The sequence below is a fragment of the Lactuca virosa genome, chromosome 6 (assembly GCF_052849685.1).
Source record: "Lactuca virosa cultivar CGN04683 chromosome 6, Lactuca_virosa_CGN04683_v6, whole genome shotgun sequence".
Taxonomy (NCBI): Eukaryota; Viridiplantae; Streptophyta; class Magnoliopsida; order Asterales; family Asteraceae; genus Lactuca; species Lactuca virosa.
The window spans coordinates 30,916,003-30,941,866 of NC_136431.1; the positions used below are offsets into that span (position 1 = coordinate 30,916,003).

General features: G+C 35.0%; 2 protein-coding genes across 3 annotated transcripts; one reads left to right on the forward strand and one right to left on the reverse strand.

Annotated features, from left to right (window-relative positions):
* Window positions 1-2,355: 2,355 nt before the first annotated feature.
* Window positions 2,356-2,819, forward strand: LOC145121414 (uncharacterized). Its single transcript, XM_079057164.1, has 2 exons — window positions 2,356-2,541; window positions 2,598-2,819. Exons 1-2 carry the CDS (start codon window positions 2,356-2,358, stop codon window positions 2,817-2,819), a joined length of 408 nt encoding a protein of 135 aa, XP_078913290.1.
* A 14,058-nt stretch (window positions 2,820-16,877) lies between these two features.
* LOC145119481 (tubby-like F-box protein 3) lies at window positions 16,878-20,939 on the reverse strand. Of its 2 annotated transcripts, none has more exons than XM_079055144.1 (6): window positions 20,510-20,939; window positions 19,318-19,405; window positions 18,935-19,064; window positions 18,651-18,830; window positions 17,868-18,408; window positions 16,878-17,244 (listed from the first exon to the last, which is right to left on the reverse strand). In XM_079055144.1, the coding sequence occupies exons 1-5, from the start codon at window positions 20,825-20,827 to the stop codon at window positions 17,907-17,909; spliced, it is 1,218 nt and encodes a 405-aa protein (XP_078911270.1). In that variant the 5' UTR covers window positions 20,828-20,939; the 3' UTR covers window positions 16,878-17,244; window positions 17,868-17,906. The 2 variants fall into 2 exon arrangements, with proteins under 2 accessions (XP_078911270.1, XP_078911271.1); XM_079055145.1 differs by having other exon boundaries at window positions 17,868-18,405; window positions 20,510-20,938.
* Between the last annotated feature and the right edge of the window lie 4,925 nt (window positions 20,940-25,864).

A 25,864-nucleotide genomic window follows, 5' to 3' on the forward strand; every position in this document is an offset into this window, starting at 1 on the left:
GTTGCAAACTTTACGTGAAACCAAGGAGCTATAGGCTTAAAACACTCTAGGGCTAGGGTTTAAGACAAACATGCTTCACCAACACACCAAGGGCTGATACTTTATGGGTTTTCGGACCAGGACAAGCCTAGATCTGAAGTAGCAACCTCAGATCTGGACTTCTAACTCGAAATGGCTCCTTTACATGCCAAAAATGGCCCCAAAACATCATCCAAGAAAAGATCTAGAAGCAACAAAGGCAAAGTGACAGATTGTTACCTTCAAACTGATGCTCACAACCAAAGAGTTGAATCCTCCAGCTCCTTAGTGGTCAAATCCTCCAAATCTTCCTCTTGCAAAAGCCCCAAGTTCACTTTCCTCCTCCTCTTACTCAAATTAGGGTTTGGAATCGCTTAAAGAAGCTTCTGGCCGACAAGGGGGATGAGGAGACGACATAAGGTCCTTTAAATAGGGTGCAAACCCTAAGATTAGGGCTTTTCTCGTCCAGACCAGACTCGCCGAGTCGGTCACTTATTTTATAACCCGGATCCCGCTCCGACTCGTCGAGTTCTTCCCTGGACTTGACGAGTTGACTTCTTGACTTAGAGCTTTTCCTTTCTTTTCTTGGTCTTTCTGATTCTGGGTGTTACATGGAAATGGAAACATATTCTTATATTTTTTGCTTAGTATAGCCTCTGATTTTCCTTTTTTTTAGAATATATGTTTTTAGAATAGATGTGACATGTTTTGGTATTTAGCATGTAACAGTATTTAATAAAAATTGGAGAATAATGTTTAATAAAAATTGGAGAATAATGTTTTACTCCAACTCAACCTATATATGTGACCTATTTAGCATTTAGCATGCATAAACAATTTATTTGTTTTGTGTAATTATCTGATTGTCAATTGTACAACCTTCATTTGTTATCATTTAGAACCCATAAAACATATAAAAAATCAGTTGTTTGTTAGTGACCTCCTAACTACATAAGCATATATAATGTAAAAAAATATGGTTAGGTAGAAATTTATACTATTTCACTATATTTTGAGGACCATTTCCATAACTTTTTCTTATATATAACAAATGCATTTTAAAAAGGACTAACATTTTGCTATATTTTTCAAACTTTTTTTATCAACAAAATAGTAACTATTAACTGAAAAAGTTAAATTTTTATACTTCTATGTTACATAGGTACCATTCCTGTAAAGTTACGTGTTGTATTTTAATGGGGACTAGAATGTGATATTGTTTCAAACATTTATTTTTAACGAAACATGGACCTTTCGGTTAAAATTTATTCTTTTAGATTTTCTTTTTTGTTATTTATGATGAAGGATCTATGTATGTAGTTTCCAATTATATTATAGCATTGTATTTTTTAAAAGTTTTTTATTTGTGACGAAAATGTTGGGTATTTGCTATTTCTGTAATTATGTATTATTTTTACCATTTTAAGTTCATGAACAAGTGCTTTCAAATTTATGATTAAATACTATGTTTTTTATTATTATATATGTTCTTTAGATTCGGCAACCGTGTAGTACACGGGTTATAACCTAGTATTAAAATTAAATAAGTAACCACTTTTCTAAAAATAATTGCTACAAGGGTATATTAGTCTTTTAGACAATAAATATAAAAGGAAAAAAAATCATATTTGTAGGCATTTTGCCGAAAATCAAGGGATAATTTTTTTAAAAATAATCCAAATGTATTCTAAAAGAATACATTCGAACAATCATCAAAAACTAATTTTTCATTATGAAAGAATGTATTCATTCTTGATTTTTTTTTTTGTTAATTAATAATTTGATTAGATTTGTAGGGATTTTTGAGATTTGATTGCAAATAATCAACAGTACCAATCTACGATATCATTCTTTTAGAATACACCATAAACGAATTTTTACAATAACATTCTTTAAAAATAAATACGATTATGCTACATACACATATGATACAGGTGATTGTGATTTTTGCAATTATGATACATACAAATTTGTTATACAATGATTTCAGAATGCATTAAAAAAACTAAAAAACTAATAGAATATTATCAAAATGATTCCATAATATATTATTTCAGAATGCATTTTAATACAATAGACTTCATCTTCTAAAGAAATCTTGTTATTATCCTATCATAGTAGATTACTATGATTTGTTTCCTTTTATCTTTTCCTGTCTTATAGGCTTCTAGGCTTCTAAATAGAGTTTGTTTAGAATAAGGATTTGTACATTTTCCGGTGTGTGTATATATATATACCATATTTATGATTAAATGGAAGTAAGGCTTTTCGATAATCAATTTGTTTATGGTATCAGAGTAGTTCTCACATCTGCTATAGAGAATCACGTCACCAAAGATGGTGAAAGACAAACCAGATTCATCGAAAGATGGAGTCGTCACCACCATTGACGCCAATTCACCATACTACATCCACTCCTCAGAATATCCTAAGCAGATGCATGTGAAAGATGTTCTAATGGACAACAACTACAACGATTGTGCTCAGGAGATGAGAAAATTTCTTTTGCCAAGAACAAGATCGGTTTTATTGATGGGACTATCGAGAAACAAGATGCGAAATTAGAAACCTATATGTAGTTGATGCGCTGCGATGCCATGATAAAAGGGTGGTCGACCACTGCCATGGAGAAAGACATTAGGTCAAGTGTGAAATACGCTAATGCAGCTAGCGAGATTTGGAGTGATCTTGAAGAAAGATTTGGGAAGGAGAGTGCTCCCTGGGCGTATGAATTGAAACAGACACTTACAAAAACAAGGCAAGAAGGAAGTTTTGTTTCCCGTTACTACACAAAGTTGTGAACCATATCCAATGAAATACAGTCGATGACATCCACCCCTCGTTGTGAGTGTGTTGGTTGTACGTGTGATAAGGGTAAAAGGTTAAATAAGTCCAAAGATAGAGAAAGGCTTTATGAATTCATCATGGGACTTGACAGTGAGTATTCCACTATAAAAACTCAGATTCTAGCCACGAAACCCACACCAAGCCTAGGCGTAGCTTATCACCTGATGGTGGAAGACGAGCACCAATGAGCCATCACTGCTGCCAAGAAACACACAAACGAAACTGCAATTTTTCAAGCATTTGTTCAAGGGAGAAAGGAGATTAGCGGTGATCATAGGCAACAAAACAAAAAGGCGGTGCATAAGGATCCCAAACAAGGGAACATGGATGAATCAGAATGTACCTTCTGTAGGAAAAAAGGGTCACAACAAGGACAGTTGTTTCAAACGTATCGGGTATTAGGATTGATGGCCATGTAAAGGAAAATAGGAAAAGGGAAGGCAAAGGTATCCTACGCAAACTGAGAACCTAGTCCCATACCTGGTTTTTTAACTGAACAGTACCAAAGACTACTCAAACATTTTTCAATAAGAAACCAATGTTTCTCCCACTGTTAACATGGATGGTAAGACTGATCACGACGAGGCTTGGGTCGTTGACTCTGGCACAACTGAACACATAACTTGCAATCAAAGGTTACTTGGAAATGTCACTAAGAACGCCTTTGAGCCTCCCGTCACCATTCCTAACGGTGATCAGATAATTGTTGAATGGATATGAGATTGCAAGTTACAAAACAATATCAGTATTGATAAAGTTTTGCACATGCCTAACTTTAACTGCAACTTATTTTCTGTTAGTACACTCACCAAATATTTGCAGTGCACCATAACATTTCTTCCTGATTTTTGTTATATGTAGGACTTACTCTCGAGGAACCTTACTCGTGTGGGTGAGTGCAAAAAAGGTCTATACCAAATGAGCATGGAAGTGGGGCAAAGAAGAGCGCCGATAACGACAAGAAATATGGATCTATGACACCAAAGATCGGGTCACGCTTCTCAGTCCAAGCTTAAACATGTTAGTGTATTAGGTAGTTTTTGTAATGGTTTTAAGGGTAGAATTTGTGATTCATGTGTAAAGGCAAAGAAAACTAGATTTCCCTTTCCAAAGAGTTCAATAAAAACTTATATTTGTTTTGAGTTAATACATTGTGATGTTTGGGGTAAATATCGTACACGTGCATATTCGGGTGCTAGTTACTTTCTCACTATTGTTGATGATTGCAGTAGAGCTTTGTGGGTATATTTGATGAAATAAAAGAGTGAGGCATGAGCTTGTTTGATGAACTTTCATAGTATGGTCAAAACACAATTTGACCAAAAAGTTAAAATAATAAGAACTGAAAATGGTGGTGAATTTGTATCATTAACAATGAAATAAGGAAGGAATCATGTTTGATACCACTTGTCCCCACACCCTACAACAAAATGGTGTTGTGGAACGTAAACATAGACATATTCTTGAGGTAGCACACGCCCTAAAGTTTGAAGCAAACCTTCCTGTCAAGTTCTAGGGGGATTGTGTCCCGGCAGCCACATACATCATGCATCACCGACACACGATCAACATGCCTCGACGATACATGATCTTGCTAACTTTGTTTATGTAACATCCGGATCCTCGAGGTACTAAAATTCCAAGTATTTTGCATTTTTGGGTGGGTCGTGACGTGAGGGATGCATCGTCACTTCGTAACACGGCCATGATTCGCGGGTTGGTCAGTTTTAGTGTCACGACGTGACCATATATTGTTCATGACGTGACAACCACCTAGAGACCAAAAACCCTATTTTTTTGGGTATTTAAGGAATAAGGGGGGCCTAGGGTTTGCCCATCCTCAGACTCCCTCACTCTCTAACCTCATAAAACCCTAATCATAACCCTCTTGGTGATTCTTGGCCCTTGTGATATCTTTGTCACACCCCCGAACCAGACGGCGGAAACGTCCGAAGGCTCGTGTGACTTAAATTGAAATATCATCACAATGAATATACATGAAACATAACATAAACATCACCATGCATTAATACATTACAACCGTCATTGTTCACATCAAGTACATTGTTTACATTACATAATCCAAAACATAAATTGTTTATCGATTGACATCACACAAAAGACTTTCAGGAACACGCTTGATAATTCTTCATTCTAACGGTTACCTGAGAACACAAGTTATTTTGAAAACGGTCAACATATATAATGTTGGTGAGTTCATAAGCCGGTTTGATGTGAAAATGTTTTGTATTGTTTGTAAAACCCAGAAAATCCGATATTTTCTGTAACAGAAATTGTTTACAAAAAAAATGTGATGATCCATAAGTATACGTGTATATGATTTCAAAACATGTAAAAGTGAAATGCCTTTTATAATAGTTCATTGTATTATAGTTGTTGTAAGTAGAAGTGAATAATGTTGTTCCCCGGAAAACCCGATGTTTGCCGATATAAAAGGTATGATAGTTTTGTATTATTGTATAATCTCTTTGCATCGTCACAGCGTATGAATATGATTTCCCATGATTACTTAGATGATAATGGATCTCTATGTGAGTCGTTATAACCATGCATAATAATGACTAATTCGCCTGTCTTGGCATTTTATCGAATGCCGGTCTTGAATTAAGATTTTGTCACCCTAGACTGGCCGAGTCTAACTGTAGCGAACAGCTCAGGTGTGGGGGAGTAAGCTAAATGTGTGAATATATTGGGCCCAATTATCATGATATTGGGCCATAAAGACCCAATAGCACGAACAGAAGATTTTTCAGCCCAATCATTGAATCATTTTTAGTTTATCGATTTTAAATTCGTAGTGTAGGTATTTGTTGTAAGCTAAATGTTTATTCGAAGTGTTAAAATACTTTGACGTTTGATTTATAACGAAGCTTGGTTATATATATATATATATATATATATATATATATATATATATATATATATATATATATATATATATATATATATATATATATATATATATAAACCATGCGTTATAAACTTGATATTTTTAACCCAATAATTTAATATTTGTTTATTCGGCCCAAAAACATTTAGTTTTACCATTGCATCCCCTTTATCCATAAAATGGCACTTTTAGTCCATTTTTATGAAAATTGACATTTGTGCTCCTTAAACGATTTTTCTTGACATTTTCGACCCAAACTTTATTTAAATAATAATTTCAGCCCAACACTATTGTATTTACCATTTCCAACCCTTATTTGTAAAAATTTTACATTTTTGGCTCAAATTCCGTAAGTTTTACAATTTTGACCCCAAAAATCAAAAACTTTGCATTTTTAGTCAAATTTTTGCATCAAAGTCATTTTCAGCCCCTAAAATAGTTTATTCACATTTTAGACTCATATTTTGATAAGTTTACCACTTCAGCCCCCAAAACTCTTCATTTTTCGCAACTTTGGGCCCAAAAACCCGTGAGGCCCAAATGCAAGCCCAATAAGCTATAATTTATGTTTTTGACCCCTAGAAAAGTGTTATTTTCATAAAAGTCAGATTTTTATGTAAATAATACTATTTTATCCTTGTAAAACCGAAAATATCATATTTTACCAAAATCTTTGTTATTTTTGCAAAAATGACACTTATAAGGATTTTTGACTTTGTTTTCACTTCTTAAGCCTAAAGACTCTTAGATCTTTGAAGTATGTTGTTTATTATGTTATTTGTTTATGTATCCTTCACATTTTAGCCATAGATTTCAAGATATAACAAATAATATCATGTTTTCACAACACAAACCAAAGAAATCACATATAACAAGCATACACATATAGATCAACACATAACACTTGTATTCTCCCCCAAAAAACAAGTAAAAACCGAAAACAAGGGGGTATGAACTCACCTTGCTTAGTTGCTCACGGTTTTGAAGAAGAATTGGGAGAGGTTGATGTGATTTTCGGCCCTAGTAAGCTTCTTGAGAGGACTTTGGTTTAGATGGATTCTAAGGAGCAGATCACGAATTTTGCATGAGTTAAGAGGAGATTTTTGATGAAATAAAGAAACTAAGCCATGGATCTAAGTAACAACTTACCAAGGATGATGATTTTTTATGAAAAAACCTTCTTGAAATGCCCTAGATCTCGAAATTTTTGAGAGTAAATGAGGGGTTGTTGTTGTGAGTGTTTGAGAGAAAATTCAAGTGAGGTGTGTGTGTGTGTGTGTGATCCTCGGCCAAAGATAAGAAGAAGAAAGGGAGGAGAGAAGTAGTGAGGTGATAGATGCATGGGGATGTGAGAATGGTGCATGGATATCCCCCATACAATTTTGAGGTATCACCCCCCCCCCCTTAATAACCCATTAGTCTTATTTCTCTCTTTTTTTTTTATCTTGGGCTGAATTCTTGGGCTAGGAGGAAGGAGGTAATTTAATTTGGCCCACTTCTTATCTTGGTTCGAAATTATGAGGTCCATAAAGAAGTTTTCGGCCCATTGGGCCTTTAGGGTAGTTTACGGCCCAATTTGCATAAAAGAATGAATTTTATGGCCCATTAGGGCTAATTATATTTGTTATGGACCAACAAGGTTAATTAGGCTAGTTATGGCCCAATAAGGTTTATTGGAGTAGTTTATTCCATTTTAGGCCCAATATGGCCCAAAATGTCAAATCTCATGAAGGTGGGTTGAATTAGAGCTCGATTAAGAGTTCTAAGCCCAAACTAGTCAAATTGGAAACTTATTGGTCCATTAGGCCCAATAAGGAAATCCTAGTCCATAATGGATTTAAACCGAGATTTTTAGGGTTTCCAATCTTTTGTTGACCATTTGAAGTGTTTGTATAGAGTGTTTGATGGAATTTTGTTGTCATTGGATAAACATCATGCATGCTTTCAAGTTTTAGTTACAAATGTTATCCTTGTTAACGTTTACAAAAGCATTAGAATTTCCTGGTTGTGACAATCTTGATACATTTGTATTATGATGGTTTTGAGACACTTGATGTATGGTTTTGATGATTTTAAAAATGAAAAATTGTATCACTACTTTTGGGTTGTTATAGTTTCTTATGATAAGTTTACAGATTCACACAAAGCTTTTCTAGAAGCCATTAATTACCACGAAGAACCCACGTGTAACACCCGTTTCCGGGATTGGATCATTTAAGGGCATTAAGGAGTTAAAAACCTGGTTTTTTGGGAAAACCGAGTGTCACAACGTGACCAAAGAGTGGTCACAACGTGACAACCTGAGCAGTCACGCCGTGACACATAGCTGGTCACAACGTGAAAAGGGCTGCAGCTCAAGCCCATGATCTTTTAGGGTTTTCTTCGTATTTAAGTACCCTAAACTCGAACTTAGGGTTCATTTCTTAGCCTTAATCTCCCTTAAACCTCATAAACCCTAACCCTAGTTTATATTGGTGGTTTTGACTCATTTTTTGGATGGTTTTAGCTCTTTGATGAAGAAGAAGGTCCATTTGGTGCATTGTTTCAGCAATCAAGCCTCTTCCTCACCAACTTGTGTTGTTTCTGGACCTTTGTAAGTCCTAAACTCTTGCCTTTTTCAGTTAAGCATGTTGGATCTAAGTTCTATTCATTTTTCTTCATGATTGGGTTGGGTAGAATGCATGAGATCCATAAAGTTAGCAACTTTATGGATTATTGAGGCCTTTTAATTAACATATGTCTCAGATATGAGGATTGGTGGTGTTTTGGACTCCAAACATGAGTTTTGTCCTTATTTTCCTTTATTTTGACCTAGAATGGGTAGAGGACATGCATGGAGCATGCATGTCCATAAAGTTGTCATTTTTATGGACCTTTGGAGTCCCTTAAAGCTTCTGGAAAGGTTGGAGCTGAAGACTTAAAGGATTAAGGACTCAAATAATTAGGATTTTGCTTCAGACAGCGGTCACGTCGTCACCAGGAGAGTGTCAGGACGTGGTGATGGGAGGTTCCTTGACTAATTTGTCTGGAAGTGTTCACGACTTGACCATGGAAGGCTCATGTCGTGAAGTCGGCCGTGATGGGTTTAGTAGGTTACAACAACATACACAATGCGGAAAAACACTTAACAATTAATAACGACGCATGCAACCTAAAAGGATTTATGTCTTCACATTAAGGCAACATACTTTGAATAACAAAATTATGATGAACCCTGGTAAATTTTGAAAATCACAAAGTAGAGTTACATACCTTAAATTTGTTATAGCAAACAAGTTTACTTGATTCCTTCCTTTGTTGAGCTTGGAAAGCTAGCACCAAAAGGATGATGCCTCTAAGCACTCACACCGAAACCCTAGAACTAGAAGACACTTGAGGAGAGAGGAGGATATGTATAAAATTTCGTTCACCACCTTTGATGGAAGTGTATGCATGAATTTGAGGTCCCAAGGGGTACTATTTATAGTTTAGGTAACTTAGGGACACAACAAGATTTGAATAATTAAATAATAGATTTAAATCCAGTTCAAATCATTTCCTTATTAACATACAGAAGGCTTATGGAAACCCTAGAAGTGATCCCAAAACCATGTATTACATGTGTCATATTCTTCCTAATATCTTGACATTTTCACTAAAAGTCTTCCGTCACCTCTTTTTCTTGAGCTTCGGTTCAACTTAAACATCTGGATTCTTATCTCAATCTTACTATATGTAACACCCTGTTTATTAAATAAATAAATAGATAAAGTTGATGAATGGATAGTAGCCCTAAAATCAATAATTATATAATAAGAGTTGGTCTCGAGGAATTATTTGTTACAATATTAGAAGTCGGGGGCTAAATATGTAAGTTTTGGATTGGTTCTGTAAATAATTATGAGGACAGGGACTACTTGGTAATCTATTGGGACTTAATTTGAAGAGATTTTGGAGGCTCAGGGACTAAATGGTAACTTACGGTACTTAATTTGAAGAGATTTTGGGAGCTAAGGGCTTAATGGTAATATATGGACTTCTTTTGAAAACAAATTGTAAGGGAGGGGCTGTTTAGTAACTGTTGGATTGATTATGAAAATAATTGTAAGATTAAAGGTGTAATAGGTAAATATGGGGGCTATTTTGAAAAGGTTTTATGGAAGAGGGGCTAGTTGTGTTATTATGGGAAAGAGCATTAGAGGTGTCGGTTATATATGCTTTACTTAACCCTAACCCTAACTTGTAGCACCAGCTGCCACCCCCACCTTATCACCTCTCGTCCAGCCGCCGCCTCCGTGAGACCATCGTGAACCGCCGACGAACCCCCTTGCGACTCCGATGACGGGTACCGAGGCTGCTGTTGCGTTGTTCCTTCATCCGAGACATCCGTCGCTCTCCGTTATCATTATCCTCCTCCCGTTTCTTCTCCATTTCGATATGCTTCCAGTCGACGATGAAGGTGGGAGCCGCAAGTTGAGGACAGCCGCTGAAGCTCATGCTGCCGGCGAGAGCAAGGACCACCGGGAAGCGAAGTTTCGTGCGTACTGCTGCCGTACTCTCCTTCCCCTGCTCCGTTGATGTGACATCCCCTAATTTCTCGGCCAGAAAAGACCGATTTAATTTATGCTTTTTAAAATAAAATCAGAGAAATCTTTTCAAAAGATGTTGCGGAATTGGTCCCCAAACAACATATGATAAAAGTTTATCAAAACCCTTCATTAAGAAGGTATATATTTTCCATATATATCAAAACCTCGGGATGTCATGTTCCGATACAGATCAAAAGCATAAACAAGACATTATAAGCCTTACTACAGTTATTTACAACTACTGGCCTATAATCCAAAAATCTCACGTCATCCTCCGACTATGCTCGGGGTCCACTACCTGTAATCATAAAAAAAACTGAGTGGGTCAGGCTTGGGAGCCTGGTGAGCATATAGGGTTTTCAACCCACAGTAATAATAAACTTATTAAGTTCACCAATCAACAATAACCCTGATTACCCGTTCCCGTTATCCTCACTTTACGTCCCTAAACACTTTTCACAAGGGACCTAGCCTAAAGAATATGATCGGGATGGACACTACTGCTAAGGGGTTTCCTCAGCCATACATGTCCTAAAGGCAACCATGAGGGGGATGGAGTACAGCGAATAAACACTCCCAAGTTCATTAACACCTACAGGTTGCGGGCCTGCTAATGTTTCCCACTGGACTGTCTAGAAAGTCCGTGGTCGTCATCCAAACTCCGCTAGATGACTGAATCTCAAATCACATCGAGACCTCTCATCACTTTAGTTTATCACACACCAACTATCTACCCATGTTCTACCCAACATATTTGTAGATAAAAATACTTATACAGTTTAAAACTTGTATAAAACATCAACTCAACAGTCACCTCAAATAAACAATTAATATATTTACACATAGCACGTATTATAAGGTAAATACTTCATATCTATGTGTAAAATGAAAGTGACTATACACTCACTTGATTTAATGAAAATCGGGCAGCAATTCGTTTCCTAAAAACGATCGTTTCTAATAAAACCGGGAGTTTTATTCAGAAATCGGGCTCTGCGAGGGTCGGGCTTCGAAACCGAAAAGATAAATTTTCCGGGCTTCACGGGCACTTCGTGGCGTATTCCGGGGCTTATAATCGATAATCGGGCTGTGGGGGATGTTAAGATGAAGAAAATATGAAGAAAGGGGCTAAATATGGCAAAATCTCAAAAGTAACCGGGAGGGTTCGCATGACCCTTCTATTTATAGGGTCCGAAGTCGGTCTGGTGGTGGGGTCCGCAGGCGAGGGTGCGCAGGTGGCTGCACGTGCGAAGGCCTCGGTGGCAGCTGCTGATTGGACCGAGGTCTAGTGGTCCATCTGCGAGGCTCGGAGGCTAAGGCGGTGCGAGGCTCGGTCCAGCTGCGAGCTTCGGATTGGGCCTCCCTTCGGTCGAATCAGAATCCGACACGCAGCTACTGTTCATGCGAGGGAAGGCGACACGTGGCTTCGCATGACTCACCAATTTCGGACACGTGGCACTCTTTCAGCGAAGGTGACGTGGCAAAAACGTGACTATGCGAATTTTCTCGATTTTCACGCCAAAACTTCTAAAATCCATAACTTTCACATACGAGCTCCGTTTTTTACGTTCTTTATATGCACGCGTAGGTAAAACTACGCTCTACAACTTTCGTTTAGACTTCGTTGGCTAATTTTGACTTTAATTTTTATATTATTATTTTTAACAGACCGGGACATGAAATCCGTTAAAAATTCATAACTTCTTCATCCGACGTCTGTTTTTGTCAGACTTTTTACCGTTGTGCTACTATTTATGAGACCTTCGATTCTCATTTAGGTCGTGTCGGCTAAAAATCACTCGATCTAAAATTCGAGTTTTTAGCTGTCTACTGCTAAGCTGAAACTTCGAAAAATCATAAATTCCTCATACGAAGTCAGATTTGGGCGTTCTTTTTATACTTACTCTCGGTTTAACGAACACTACAAGTTTCGTTTAGATCACTAAGGCCAAAAAGTAGTTTATCGAAAACTCACTTTTTACGACATTCGGCCCCGTGCCAGTTTGTCGCGAAACTTCGACAGGTCATAACTTCTTCGTTATAACTCGGATTTCGGCATTCTTTATATACCCGTAATCCTTGTCACGCCCACTACAAGTTTCTTAATAGATATAGGCTTTATCTAAAATTTAATTTTTGACGCTCATTTTCATTCTTAATTAATTAAGCCCTAATAATTAAGCATAAAACATATAATTCACATAATATTCACATAATTCCTTTTCATTTCTTCAAAATGAGTTACAAAGGTTAACCTAGACTATAATGTCAATATGAATGCCTAGCCTAGAAACACGGGCATTACAGTTGTCTCGCGTCGTCACCGTCCCAAGTGGCAGACCATTTTATTCCGACTAAGCGTGTGCCACCGAGAGGAGTGGCTGCGTGATGTATGCTTCGTGTGTGTGTGTAGCGGCTGCACACTCTCTCTCTATTCTCCATGATTTCTGGAAGTCCCGTCTCCGATCACTACTAACTGCCGCCGTTAGCTGCCGCCTTCCCGTCGCCACCAGCCACCGTGGAAAGTGGCTGTGTGCGTGTGCTGCTATGTGTTTAGGTGTGTGATGGCGTATTGTGTTTTAGTGTGTGTTGTATGTAGTTTTGTTTAGCCGGAAAGTCGGGAATAACCACCGCCACAAGCCACCGCCGGCACCACTAGGGTGGCTGTGTGTGTTAGAGTAGTTAGTGTGTGTGTGTGTGTTTATTTTGAATTAAAAGCTTTGTAATTGTAATTAGCAAAAGATGTAATGAAAAGAACCATAACCACCACCGTAAGGTGGTGGTAGCCGCCGTGAGCCGCCATTGACCACCACTACCCTAGGTGGTAGTGAGTGGTGCCGCACTAGCAAAACCCTAATGGGCTTAATGATTAGTTTTGGGCCTATTGGTCCATGTTTGGGTGGGAAACCCTAATTAGGGTTTAGAAAACCCTAATTCTTGATACTTTGGGCCTTGGACTCATTGGGACCCACTTTTGGGCCATTGAGATTGGATTGTGTATTAAGCCCATATTTTTTAATATCATTTATTTAGTAGAGTAAAGGACTTAATGGATTAAGTCCTTAATGGGTTAAGTGAGAAACACTTAACCCTAATCGTCATTTTATGTAAAACCCCTAATTTCACTTGGACCTTGAGTTGGGCTTTCCTATTGGGCGTTGGTAATTGGGCCAATATGGGCCATCCAAGAATAATCTTATGTACTAGAACATTTAGATGGGCTTTAGGGTAAGGCCCATATGAGGGTTTGGGCCCAATTTGGAAAATTGGACCATAAATGGGCCATAGATTGGACCTTGATGATTATATGGTATTGGGCCCTTAGAATGCCAAGAGTTGGACCAAGAATAAATGATTGGGCCTTAAGGCAAGACCATGTAGAGGTTTGGGCCCAATTTGGAAAATTGGGCCATAGTTGGGCCTTGGTCCATTATTAGACTTTTTGGCCTTTGGATTGGGCCTTGGGCTTGAGTCAAGCTAAGTTAGGGGGTAAAGTAGTCTTTTACCCCAAGCATGGATTTATGAATATGTGTTAGAACCTAATTATTAATTGGGTGTTATTTTGATGTTGACAGATTCGAGAATCTGTCATCCAACAGCTAGGGTTTTATCAGCGGGACTTTAGCAGTGTGAGGTGAGTTTTCCTCCAGTAGGAACGAGTCTAAGGCACCAATGCCGGCCCGTTTAAGTAGTAGAGTATGCCGGGGTGAGCCCGATGCCGGGGTTAGCTCAATGCAGTTTATATGTTTCCGGACTTCGGTCTGATGTCGAGGCGGTCCCGAGAAGTAGTTAAGTATGCTTGATGTCTTTGTGATTCATGCATGTATATGTGTTATGTGTTATGTGTTCCGGACTCCAGTCCGATGCCGGGCAAGCCCGATGCAGTATATGCGATTATGTTATATGTTATGTGTTAATTGTTCAGGGGTAAGCCCGATGTCGGGGCAAGCCCGATGTATGTTAGTCATTATGTCATGTATTATGTATTGCGGGGCAAGCCCGATGCCCGATGCGGTCGGATGCCGGGGTGAGCCCGATGCCGGACAGGAGTCCGATGTCGGGTAAGCCGATGCCGAGACTCGTCCCGATGTAGTTGGGAGTAGTCCCAGAGTTATGTTATTTTTGATATGCTATGTGTATGGTATGTGGTAGATTGGGGGAGACTCACTAAGCTTCGTGCTTACAGTTTTCAGTTTTGGTTTCAGGTATTCAGTTTTCAAAAGAGGAGCTCGGGAAGATTGCAGTGCACACACCATTTGTTTAGCCTGGGATGTTTATACTCTGATATATTTTGACATGTGACTTTGATACATGACTTATGATTTTTATGTGATGAGGATATTTATGGTTTTAATAATGATTTGAAAACGAAAATTTTGGGCTGTATTATTGGGATGTTACACTACAGGGGTTGTTAACATATCATTATTTGTGTATTATGTATTATTAGTCCAGTATTGTTCATCCCAATTGTATTTGGGAACATTTCCTTTGTAATTTATATATATACCTTTTATGTTGAATGAAAGAGGGTTACGGGATATCACAATTTCAGTTTATAACTCTAATCCCGAAGATCCGAGATGCTAAGTTTGTTTCTAACTTTCGACCGATAAGCTTAATTGGATGTCAATACAAAATAGTTAGGAAGATCTTAGCCAATAAGTTAAGTAAGGTGGTGGGTGATTTAATCAGTATTGAGCAATCAATGCTTGTCGAATGAAGAAAAAGTCTAGACAAGCCTTTTATTCTTAATGAGGTGGGGTCTTGGTGTAAAAACTAAGAGAAAGAAAGTGATGATTTTAAGGTAGATTTTGCTAAAGCATACGACTCAATTAGTTGGAGTTTGTTAAATGATATCCTAGAGCGATATGGGTTCAGTCACAAGTATAGGAAATGAATTTAATGCTTCTTAACCTCATCTACATGATTGGTGGTGGTTAATGATAATGCTACTAATGATTTCGATTTCTCAAGGGTTTACATCATGACGACCTGCTTTCCCTTTTCCTTTTTCTTTTGGTGATAAATAGTTTAAATATAGCTTTTAAACATACTATGGCTGCTGTTTTTTCACAAGCATTTTGATTTGGATTATTTCACATATTTTAGGCAAATGATGTTTTTATCGGGAATTGGAGTTCTTCTAATTTTTCAAATATTGTTCAGATTCTGCATTGTTTTCATTTATCTTCAAGGTTTAAAATTAATCTCCAGAATTGTCGTTTGCTCGGGATTGGTGTCACAGACTCTGAGGTGTATATGGTGGCGGTGGTGATGGGGTGCAGGTCTATGACGAATCCTACATGGAGAGTAAAGTCATTATCGGTAGGAGAGATATTGACCCTAGTCAAATCAGTGTTGGGAGCAATCCCTACTTATTACACGTCTCTTTTTAAGGCTCCGTTGACTATTCTTTTGAAAATGGAGTCGTTGAGAAATCAATTTTTATAGGGGATGATTTGGAGGAGTGGAAAATTACATGGATTAGTTGGGATAAATGATAGCAAATAAGCAAGTGATGGCTAAGTAAAAAAATGGTGGGTTGGGGATTAGTAGCCTTTTTTGCGTTAAACCGTGCTTTGTTGTTCAAGTGGGTATGACACTTTCGGATGCAAAAAAAGGTTTTTTAAGGTGAAAGTTGTTAGTACGATTCATGGCATTCATGGTTTACCGGATAGAGACTTACCTCCTCATAAAAGGTCAGTTTCGTTGAAGGGAGTTCATGATCTTCATAACAAAGGAGTAGATCTTTTATCCTTATGTCGGTTACAATTCAGGGATGGGTCTATTATTTCTTTTTGGAATGATATCTGGTTGGTTGATACACCTTTGCATCGACATTTTCCTACACCGTATGCGTTGGAGTTAGATAATGGGGCCACAGTTCAAACCAAACTTTGTACTGATTGGGTTATTTTCAACGAGCTCAGTGAGGAGTGAAGCTCTTTCAGCTCCCGACCTTTGTCTCCTTATTATCCTCTGTTTCTCTTGGGGATAGTAGTGATAGATGGGTTTGTTTTTTATTTCTCTGGTGTGTTTGTTGTGTCCATGGTTTGTGAGTTTATAGATTAGTTGTTGTTGTCGTTCCCAAATCCAACAAGATGGGTGAATCTTATCCCAATTTAGCAATTATGTAATTGTTCCGTCTTTGTACTCTCCTTGTAGGTCGCTAGTTTAATAAAATCTTTTTGCAGTTAAAAAAAAATATGACATGACATGTAAATAATCAACGTAAATGGTATAACACATTTACCCAACAAAAAAAACAAGTGTCTTAACATCCTTGTTCCCACGTAAGTCATAAGTAAAATCTCACCTAGTCACCTTCCTTGCTGTTGGGGGGGGAACTGAGATTTACCTTATGTTCTAAAGCCTTAGGTTCGGAGAAATAAGCATAAAGAGAGGGGAGGGCAATGGAATGGATCATAACACAATATTTACAGTTAAAAAGCTGCTTTTTTTACTGAATGAAAAATTGTGTGTAAAAATAGCTGGAAAGTAAAATCAGTAAATTGTATTGTATTGTATGGTTCCACAGCAAACATATAACATATATTAATGAAATGAAAAGGTGAAAACAAAACAAGCAGTTTGACAGTTTTTTTAACGCAACGAAATAAATACTATTTACAACAAAAAAAAAAAAAAAAAAAAAAAAAGACCGAAAACCCACACCATCACCATCAATAACAATTACGATTGGAATGGAATGAGGCTTCTTATTTGAATTTCCCTCTACTCACTTTCATCAATGCATGCATAGAGTCTTCAAATCTGCACATTCATGCCCCATGAAACCATACCATACCATACCTCTTTTATTTCCATCTCATACATGATTTTTTTATTTTTTTTTGTTTTTTTTTTATTTTTTTTTTAATCCCATCAAATTTGTTCCTGTAAGACACCAAATAAGCAATAAATAAATAAGACCATAGAAAACTATAAGTAACAGGACTTTTATGACTCCAAAATTACATTTTTATTTCCGACTATAGTTAGTTTTTGCAATTTTGGTCCCTGTATCGGTTAAGCTAAACAGACTAGCTATTATTATTAATTTTTTTTTTTTTAAAATGTGCACTTTGCCCTTGGATCAAAACTGAAAACAACAGTATACCATGATAACCAAATTTGTAATTTTCTCTTATTTTTTAATTGAGGTTTATAACATTTTATATGTGCACATATTCATTTTGAATTTGGTACTTCTATAGTAGTATTACAAAATAAAAAATCATAAGCAAATATAAAATGTTATAAACCTCGATCAACAAATAAGAGAAAATTACAAATTTGGTCATTATTGTATACTGTTATTTTTTCCCAGTTTTGATTCAAGCGCAAAATGTTCATATTTAAAAAAAAAATAAAAAAAAATTAGACAACACACAGACCCGAATCGTTAAGAAGATTCAAAATAAGGACCAAATTTGGAAGAGAAAACTTTTAGGGACCAACATTGCAAAAATCAGCAATACTCAGAGACCAAACATGTAATATATAATATAAGCAATTACTTGAAAGTTGTAAGTTGTAGGTTGTAACATGTGTTTATCTCATTCACAAGCAATCTTGGTGTCAAAGCTGCTTAGACAGATGGCAAATGCTTGAAAAGCAGAGATTGGGTAGCGATAATCCATGGTGAAAACATCTTTCCCTACTTTCCCAAATTGAAGAATAACTTTTTCGTATTGTGGGCCCGATTGTCCAGCTGGCGGTGTGGCTACCAGCTGGAAGTTTTTCACTGAAGCAACCGTGACACGCCCTTGAAAATTTAAACACCAACATTGAAGCTGTTCATGCCATCTTGGAGATTTGTTTTTTAGAACAAGAGGTCCGTCTCTTTGACTTTGACTTTGACTTTGACTTTGACTTTGACTTTGACTGGTGGTTAAGGTTTTTTCCACACAGCTTGATCTTGAACGAAAGAATGGAATTGAAGGAAAAGATTCACCGCTGGAAAGGGGGAATTCGGTTTGTGTGGGGGCCACACCTCCAGCTTCAATGGAAGAACTTGGAATTGGATCCATGATGCATTGCATTCTTCTTGGACCCCTGCTTTTTAATTTTGTTATAAAGACTAAATTTTAGAAAAGTTTTTATATAAAAAAAAAAATAATCATCTTTTTGTCAAAGAAATAAGAAAAAGTTTATACAAGGAATCAGATTCCTCCAGGAACAGTCCATTCCATTCCATCAGGCAAAACAAAAAGCTTCTTTTTCATTGGAATGGAACGAACCATTCCATTCCTTCCCTGATTCCATCATACCAAACACTACCTGATATAATATAAGCATACCTGGATCCCAACATGTTCAACTCATATGAGATGTGAGCTACTGGATAGCTTCCAGCAGGAACTCTAGGGGAAACCTGAGTGGACCCCATAAATCTTGTGGAACGACTCTTTGTCATTTTAGCTCCATCATGAGGTGGCAAACCATCATATACAATAAACTTTGTTCCCAAAAAGTTTGACCTATGTCATCAAATCATATAAAGAATATGATGTTTACTTTACTTTCCAATCATATCATAACAAACCGAATGTTTCAAATGGTAATTGTAAGTGTAAATCCTCACCTTAATTTTCCAATATATCTATTGCTCCCTTTTGACATGTCATCAGCATGTAATGAGATGATGTAATCCGTACATGTGGTGCGTCTAAACTTGCGAGCAGCAAGAAGAAACTTTCCATCATCAGCAAGTGCTGCCAGATTACAGGGACAAAATAGTAAATATGGAACCCAAATGTGAGAAAACACAGAGCTCATAATAAAACAAGAAATACCCTTCAAATTTAATCAAGCTAAAAAGAAATTTAGGAATTCCAACTTTATTACTTATTACCATGTTGTTTTACAGAAGAAATGTAAGTACAATGGTATAATAATAATTAAAAAAAAAGTACATTGCTCTATTTCATGCGTTTATCCCTAGAAAAAAAAAGATGTTTACTTTACCTTGAGTCAAACTAAGGAAAAGGAAATATGTTTGAGTAGACCGTTTCCGTTTTATAAAGCATTGGAGAAGAGATTCTCTAGGTCCAGGCTGCACGTTAGCAAGAAACTATTAATTATTAACTGAAACAGTTAAGAAGCCAATTTAACTGCAAAACTCCTAATTATACATTTATTTGAAAAAAAATTAGGAGCTTATACATTATGTAACAATGTATTCACATGTGTCAGCAAGAAATATCAATCTCAAACACTAACTATATGGAAACTTGTGACATATGAGGCATGTGATAGTTAACAAAGGAACAAAAAAAACCCTATAAGGTGTCAATTTGATGAAAAAGTATCAAGATTTACAAAAATAAGAAACAGAACTCAAATAGAAAAATGAAAACATCTTACTCTATCTTTTGTGGGATAAAAATTCAAATGAAGCTTGTCCTTTTTTGTCCATGTGTGGTTTAATGTACGTGTGTGAAACTAGAGAATGGAATAAAGGAGCTGTAATGACATGTGTGCTTTTAGAACATTTGAGCAAGTTGTATTTCATTTGTTGATTCTATTGTTTTATGGTGTTTTCTTTATAACTTTGTTAAATTTTCATGAATCTTGGTTTGATTATATCTTATATTGTTAAAATAGTTGTGATATTATTCTGTTTCTTTTCTCATTTAGATTGTAATTTTCTGTTAGTTAAGAAAACTGATCAAACAACCATGTTTTCATTTAATACTTATTCAGACAGAGGAATAAAATGGTAATTATTTATCATTTAACTCATCATTCAGAAATCAGAATACCAATCAAACTGTCTGGCTGTCAGTTGCCATACATGCACAGTCTAAATAAGTGGATAAGTAACACATAATCAACCCTAATAGTGGATCATACAAGTATAATAGATATGGCTATCTCTTAATTTCTCAGCCCATGTACCATATATGTATTCTAATATTTGTTTCCTTATGTGATTAACACAATCAATCCCTTGTGTATCCCTTTGTCTACACCCAACAAAATCCTTATAAACTTATAGATATGAACTAACACGTCAGAATAATTACCACACAATAAAGGGATACACCCAAATAGTGAATCATACAACAAAATCCCAACCCTAAAACGATTGATAATCATCGAGGCACACAAAAAAAAAACGAAACAATCAGACATAGTTGTAGGAATTGAGGTAAACCTGCTTGACAGAAATTGGGAAAGTCAACATCCCGGAAATCTCAGGCCTCTTAACGATCTCCTTCATGATCTCTCTCCAACTCCTACAAACAGTAGCACAACCAACAACATTCTTCCGGGAAGGCCACTTATTTTCGGATGATTCAATCCTGATCAAGACCTCTCTCAAGAGCTCTTGAGGCATGTTAGCCCAACAGCTCTGTTTCAAACCGTCATCAATTTCTTCAGCGTCATCTTCGAGTTCTAAAGCAGCAACAGCCATGGAAGTCTCTTGAATGACACGGCAGGATCTGGTTCTCAAGCCACAATCCAGATTCATAAAAGAGAGTGGGTTATTGCTGGTGAAGCCAATTATACAAAGGGGAATTGAAGAGGGTTTGGGTTCGGTGTGGAAGGGATGTCAAAAGAGTAGTGGATACACAGAAACCGGATTTGGTGAGTTTTCGTTTGGTTAAGGAGCGCGTGAGATCACGCGCATCTGTAACGGACATTGACAGATCATTCATCTCTATAAAAAACGCAAATTGTTATTTATGTAATAAACTTATATATTTCTAACTAATTTATACGATAATTAGAATTTTTTTATCAACTTGTATTATCATATTTTAATTCATTAACAATTTGCATTACATATATATTTACGTAGTTTCTTTTTTGTTTTGATGTGATTCAGTGATTCTTGCTACTAAATATGTGTATAATTTCTAAATGAATTTTCTTTTGATATTTTTAATAATTTTTATGTTTCATTTATATCACTTCATTTTTCTCTCACCCCACAAAACTATGGGTGTCATACCACATTTTACTATACTTTTGGTATTTTTTTAATTAGATAAAATGTAGTTTAATAAAATTAATAAAAAGAAAAACACTTCATTAATTTAATTAAGAACGATTACATAGCTAAAAAACAACAATCAAATAAAAACACTATTTATAATATTTTTTTCATAATGTCCACTCTAGCCTTGAAAACCATATGGAGCTCGATTTCACTGAGATAATCGAAGGGTTTTGTTAAAAATTTCATATCCAAACTTCTTTGCTTCTTCTCTCTAGCTTTCTTTTTGTCCTCCAACTTCTCCTTTTCAAAATTCAAAGGACTTTCATTTTAAAGAGGTTTAATAGTTGAAATTGAAAAAGATGCATATAAAAATGAATATGGTGTGTATATATATATATATATATATATATATATATATATATATATATATATATATATGTGTGTGTGTGTGTGTTAATATTAAAAAAATTACCGTTTGTAAATAGTTACACACACCAAAAGACACTAAAACACACACACACTTAAACGACTCAATCTTCCGCGGTGAAAACTCACCGTGCGACAAGCTTACCGCACTAAAACTCCCTAGTCGGAGTTGTGTTTCTCGCATTGTTGTAGTGCCATGTAAGCCATCGCGGTGTGCGGTATGTCGTGCACCGTGTAGCCTTAGGGGTGACATGTGTTACCTCTTAAATTTCCAGGCATAAGGTAAATTTTTTGAGAATTTTTTCGGCATAGTGTTAATTTTCCGTCGTGTTACCCCGAAATTATATGTGCTACACCTTGGACTTTGTCCCGATTCCGTCACTACTTTTTATTATATTTTTTTTGTTCGATGTAAAATATAGGTGTGTGTATCGGTTTAGATTCATATCATATTGGAATTTATAGAAACAAAACAATAAAAATAGAAGACCATGAAACCAAATTATTCTAAACCAACTTGGTTATGATAAAAATTTTGTTCAATTTTTAAATCGGATTGAGAACCAAATACATACTTAAGTTTGCTTTTACTTGAAAAAAAAATTACTCCTTTTATGAATAGGACTAGAGAGAATCGTAACTGATTTCTAAAGAATCTTGAATGTATAATAGTATTCATAATCGATAACAGACAAAATATAATCATTTTGATTTGATTTTAGTTCGATTACTTAAGTATATGTTTGACAAAACTAATTGACAGTTAAAAACTAATAGCTGGTAACTAGTAGTTGAAAGCTAAAAATTGTAATTTATACAAAAGTACTGTTAACTTTTGAAAGTGTAAAACTATACACAAATCAAAGCTAAAAGCTCCCAAAATTTGTTTAAAGTAGTTTTTGGATTTTAAGTTTTTTATTTAAAATAAAAAGAACGAACAAATTTTTTCGTTTTTTAGCATTTATTTAAAAGTTAAAAGCTCTCTAAAACTTTCAAAAGCTTCGGTGCCAAATTCTACCTGGTTTCTTCCATGTGAGCCAAAGTTTGTACATACCTAATAAAAATTATAAATGTACATTTTACTAAATAAAAGTTGGTAATAAATGAAAAGTAATTAATATTTTTAATAATTTCTAGTAACTTCTGGGACATTATTAAGTATCTAATAGAATCTATTAGAAAACAAATGTGTCATTCTTGAAATGAATAATTATTATAATACTTATAGACTCATAATTAAGATCAAGGCTCAAAACTCAACGTAGCAAACCATCTAAACTCGATATTCGATAACGACTTAAAGCTATAAAACTAATGTCACTCTCTCCTTTGAAAGTGTGTGATATCATTTTAAGGGGTTGCTTGATATGCTTTTAATTTGGTCCGGTTTTCGATTACCTGGTCACTCCTTAATCGGTCTTTGGTTATTTCGATTCTGGTCTTGTTCCGAAATCAGTTACATCCCTAGCAATGTCTGACTTGGTCAGATTAAGAAATTTTGATATTATATTTAGAAGCTCTGATATGCATCTTACTTAGTCAGACCTTGACCCAATCAGATCCAACTCCAAACAAGCCCTAAGTGTTCAAAATTCTTATATTGGGCTTGCTTGAAAGACAAAATAAAATCGTTTAAGTAGTTTTTTAAGGGGCATTAAACTTGATGAACACAAAACACAGTCATATTAAGCATTAAATGTGTGATAAGATTATTGTGTTAGCACTTTAGTTGCGTATGAATCTTAATTGACTAGTGTTTGTCGATAATGTGATTTGAGTTTTGTATTTTATTCAAAAATAAATGATAACTGGATTTTTTTTAAATGCATAAACGAAAAGATTATAATGATTTAAATAAAGTTAACTTCACATCAATTATTAGAAATAATGTAAAGAGTATGATTATACTAATTTAGACATGTAATAATTAAAGTTGATTTTTTTAATACACAAATGAAGAAAGCATAATATTATTTTAATCCATCTCGGGCCTTCTTTGTCCCTTTCTTCGTTTCATAATCACGTTACCTGTTTTTTTTTATCGATTATATCTATGTAATTCAAATTGATTATCATATACAATACAATTAAATAAAATAACTTTCATTGAAAAAAATATTATGTCTACGCTAGCCATAATAAAAAGAGCGATATGATGATATGATGACTATTTTTGTCTATCGAATTTCATAAAAAAAAAAAAAAATAGATTGCACGTTTAAAATAGTTATAGAGTTTTATGATATTTTATGAAATGAGTTATTTTGTACATAACTATTAGTGAAATATTTTAAGTTATAATAGAATACTAACTTAGATAGGTATAGATTTAAAGGATAATAATAACATAAATATTTCATTTTCTCCGCTAATTGTTGAAGAAAATTATATTTTAATTTAAAATCAATGTGTATATATATATATATATATATATATATATATATATATATATATATATATATATATATATATATATATATAAAACATAGCAAATGAATACAACAAAGTTGTCAAGATCGGGATCCTACGTATGATCGTTTTTGGGTTTGCAAGAGCGGGATCGGAATCCTAAGATTCCACAAAATAAAACATAATTTTAATTTATAAATTTAAAACATGAAAAATATTAAAACATTCAATTTTTCGTTCAAAAGTTATAAAAACTTCAAAATATTAATCATAAGTCACAACACAAAATGATAAATGGTAAATTGGTAAAGGGTAAAAGACATAAAATAGTAAAAAAAATCATTTGCAAAAAAAAAATAATAAATAAATAAATAAATAAAATTAAGGGAAGGTAGGATCGGATCGGATCCCGATCCTACATACGATCTTACGATCCTACTTGCGATCCTACCCAAAATACGATCCGTTTATTTTTTAATAATTTTTTTGGGGTTTCAACTTTCAATGGTTGTTCAGTAGTTTCTTATTTTGTTGTCAGGGTTGAGCTTTTCTCTTGTTGGCCAGCAAATGTAGATCATTTGGACTGTGGAGTACCCCGGAAGATATTCTATAATAGCCTTTTATATATATATATATATATATATATATATATATATATATATATATATATATATATATATATATATATATATAGGTTTAGGTTCTATGTAAAACAAAAAAACCCTAAAAAAATCCTAAAAATCATAAAAATGCATAAAAAAATACGTAGAGATCACAAAACTTTTTTTTGAATTTTTTTTATCAAAAAATCGCAGCTTTTAACATAAAATCGTTGAAATTTTTTTTTTTTACAAAAAAAAAAAATAAAATAAATTGATTTTTTTTTTCAGCGAAATTGTCAAAAAGGCTGCGATTTTTGATAAAAAAATTCAAAAAAAAGTTTTGTAATGTCTAGGCATTTTTTTATGCATTTTTATGATTTTTAGGGTTTTTTTGTTTTCCAAAGAACCCTTATATATATATATATATATATATACACACGAATAATAAACGGTTGCATTTAAAAAAAATTAAATTAACTACCAAAACAACTACTTATTAATTATATTTTTAATTTTCTTTTATAGAAAATCATGTATATAGTTTTGGATTATTAATGTTTTCTCATCCCTTTTTGCTTTAATTTAATCATTTATGTTTAGATCTGACAACGGAACGAGTTTTGACTCTGATCCGCTCTAAATCCGTGCAAAGTTAATGGGTTTGGATCATATTTTATGATTCGTTTACCCGTTAACCCTTTTATTAAAAGGGTCGAGTATTGATCACTATCGATTCGATCCGTTTATGATCCGTTCCGTCTAGAATTTTAAAACATAAATATATTTATTATAAGTTATACATTTATCACATAAAAAAACATTCTAAAAAACACAATTTTTTTTGAACGACGGTTTAGTGCAGCAGACAATGACATTCGATATGGCAGTATGTCATAATACCCAATGAACCGGGGTTCAAACCCTCCCTCTCTGAAGATAACATCCTTAGCAACTTAGTTTTCCATTAAGGAGCTTCACAGCTTTGGACACATATATAACTCAACACCATTCCCCCAAAAACCTTTGGGAGGGGAAAACTTGAGTGTGCCTCCATCCAGATCAGTTGAACTGAACCTCATTGGCTAAATAACACAACTAAATATTGATGTTATTTATTATAAGACAGGGA

Bases quoted from the DNA above. Each gene is read 5' to 3' on its own strand.
- LOC145119481 (XM_079055144.1), bottom strand. From the start codon at position 20,827: ATGAATCTGGATTGTGGCTTGAGAACCAGATCCTGCCGTGTCATTCAA. The intron at 19,065-19,317 runs GTAAAGTAAACA...GTAATCTGGCAG, and splicing joins TTTCCTTAGTTTGACTCAAG to CACTTGCTGATGATGGAAAG. The intron at 18,831-18,934 runs GTGAGGATTTAC...TTGATGACATAG, and splicing joins AGATATATTGGAAAATTAAG to GTCAAACTTTTTGGGAACAA.
- LOC145121414 (XM_079057164.1), top strand. From the start codon at position 2,356: ATGGTGAAAGACAAACCAGATTCATCGAAAGATGGAGTCGTCACCACC. The intron at 2,542-2,597 runs GTTTTATTGATG...ACCTATATGTAG, and splicing joins TTTTGCCAAGAACAAGATCG to TTGATGCGCTGCGATGCCAT.